General features: G+C 36.7%; 1 protein-coding gene across 1 annotated transcript in view; it reads right to left on the bottom strand.

Annotated features, from left to right (window-relative positions):
* Nucleotides 1-893, bottom strand: part of LOC104759200 (cytochrome P450 71B2-like) — a 5,976-nt gene extending 5,083 nt beyond the window's left edge. Inside the window, exon 1 of the mRNA XM_010482158.2 lies at nucleotides 627-893. Within this exon, the coding sequence (XP_010480460.1) occupies nucleotides 627-893 (267 nt within the window). The remainder of the gene's footprint in view (nucleotides 1-626) is intronic.

Here is a 1,346-nt window from a genome sequence, read left to right as displayed (position 1 = left end):
GAATTCTGATATCGAATTAACTACTGACGACGAATGTAAGTAATAATTTTCAGATTGTTTTTTGTCATTTGAACTCTTTTGAAAAAATTGTATTTTCAGCTCTCTCTTTTTTTCCATTATTGAAACCATTTATTATTTAATTAGAGTAACAAAAGTGGTAATAACTATGTCACAATTTATGACTAACACACAAAGGTAACTAAAATAGTGACTAATTTTGACTAGGTAGTTACAAAATATTTGTAACTAAAAGTGACATAAATATAGTCACAAAAACCGTATAATTTAGTTACCTTATTTTGTTACAAATCCGTATTTATATGTGTGACTAAATATTTTGTAACAAATTCGACACAATTAGTGACCAAAATTAGTTACCTTTATGTCGGCCACAATATTATAACTAAATAGTAACTTAGATATGACCGTTTTAAATACGTCACATTTTCGTATCTAAATCGTCATAATATTACGACGGAACAAACGGTCACAATTTTTCCGTCACAATATTCACTTTTTCTTGTAGTGAAAGATGATCTACATAAGATGTGGGAGACGAGGCCCATAGATATGTTGTTTATATCCACGGGAGATTGTTCCAAAGCCGAATTGGATATCTTCTTCACCATGAAATCCATCTCTTCCTCCTTTAAAGACTTAAAAGTTTGAAGCTTCTTGAAGTTCAAAAGCTCCACCATCGAGACTTTATGGTTCTCTTTCCAAGTATCAGTGAACTGTGCAAAAGTGATGTCTTTAAAGTTATACGAGAGTCTCCTTGCCCCCAACATCTGTGGTCGAGTACATGTCTCAACATCTTTGGTTTTGAGAACTTCTTCAGCTGCTTCGCTTGAGGAGATCACAACAGCTGTCGTAAACCCTAGAGGAACAGCCATCACGGGTCCGTGTTTGAGAGACAGCTGATGAAACCACTTGTGAGGGATTCCGGTGAATTGGTGCAAGATTCCGATGATCGGAAGACCCCGAGGGCCCGGAGGAAGTCGTTGATTCTTCTTCTTTAAAAAAATAAAGGAGAAGAGACACTACAAGAAAACCTGCGATATGTGACCATTGGTTGTGACCAAAATTCTAGTCGCAAATATTAGCGACTACTTTGTAACGTATTTGTGACCAATTAACGACCAACACCAATACCAAGACAAATCAGTCGCAAATTAACGACGATGTTGGGAAGTCGGCGAGTAGTCGCAAATCGCGGACCCTTTTGCTACGCTTTTAAGACTGGTCCAAAAAAGGTCGTAGTTTGCGACTAATTTGGGACGGAAAGAACAGGGTTGCAAAAAGCCGTCGTTAAATCGTTACAAAATAAGACTTATTTGTAACTCTCT

The sequence above is a fragment of the Camelina sativa genome, chromosome 17, assembly GCF_000633955.1.
Source record: "Camelina sativa cultivar DH55 chromosome 17, Cs, whole genome shotgun sequence".
Taxonomy (NCBI): Eukaryota; Viridiplantae; Streptophyta; class Magnoliopsida; order Brassicales; family Brassicaceae; genus Camelina; species Camelina sativa.
The sequence above is the reverse complement of the archived record's forward strand: the minus strand, read 5'-3'. Positions and strand labels throughout refer to the sequence as shown.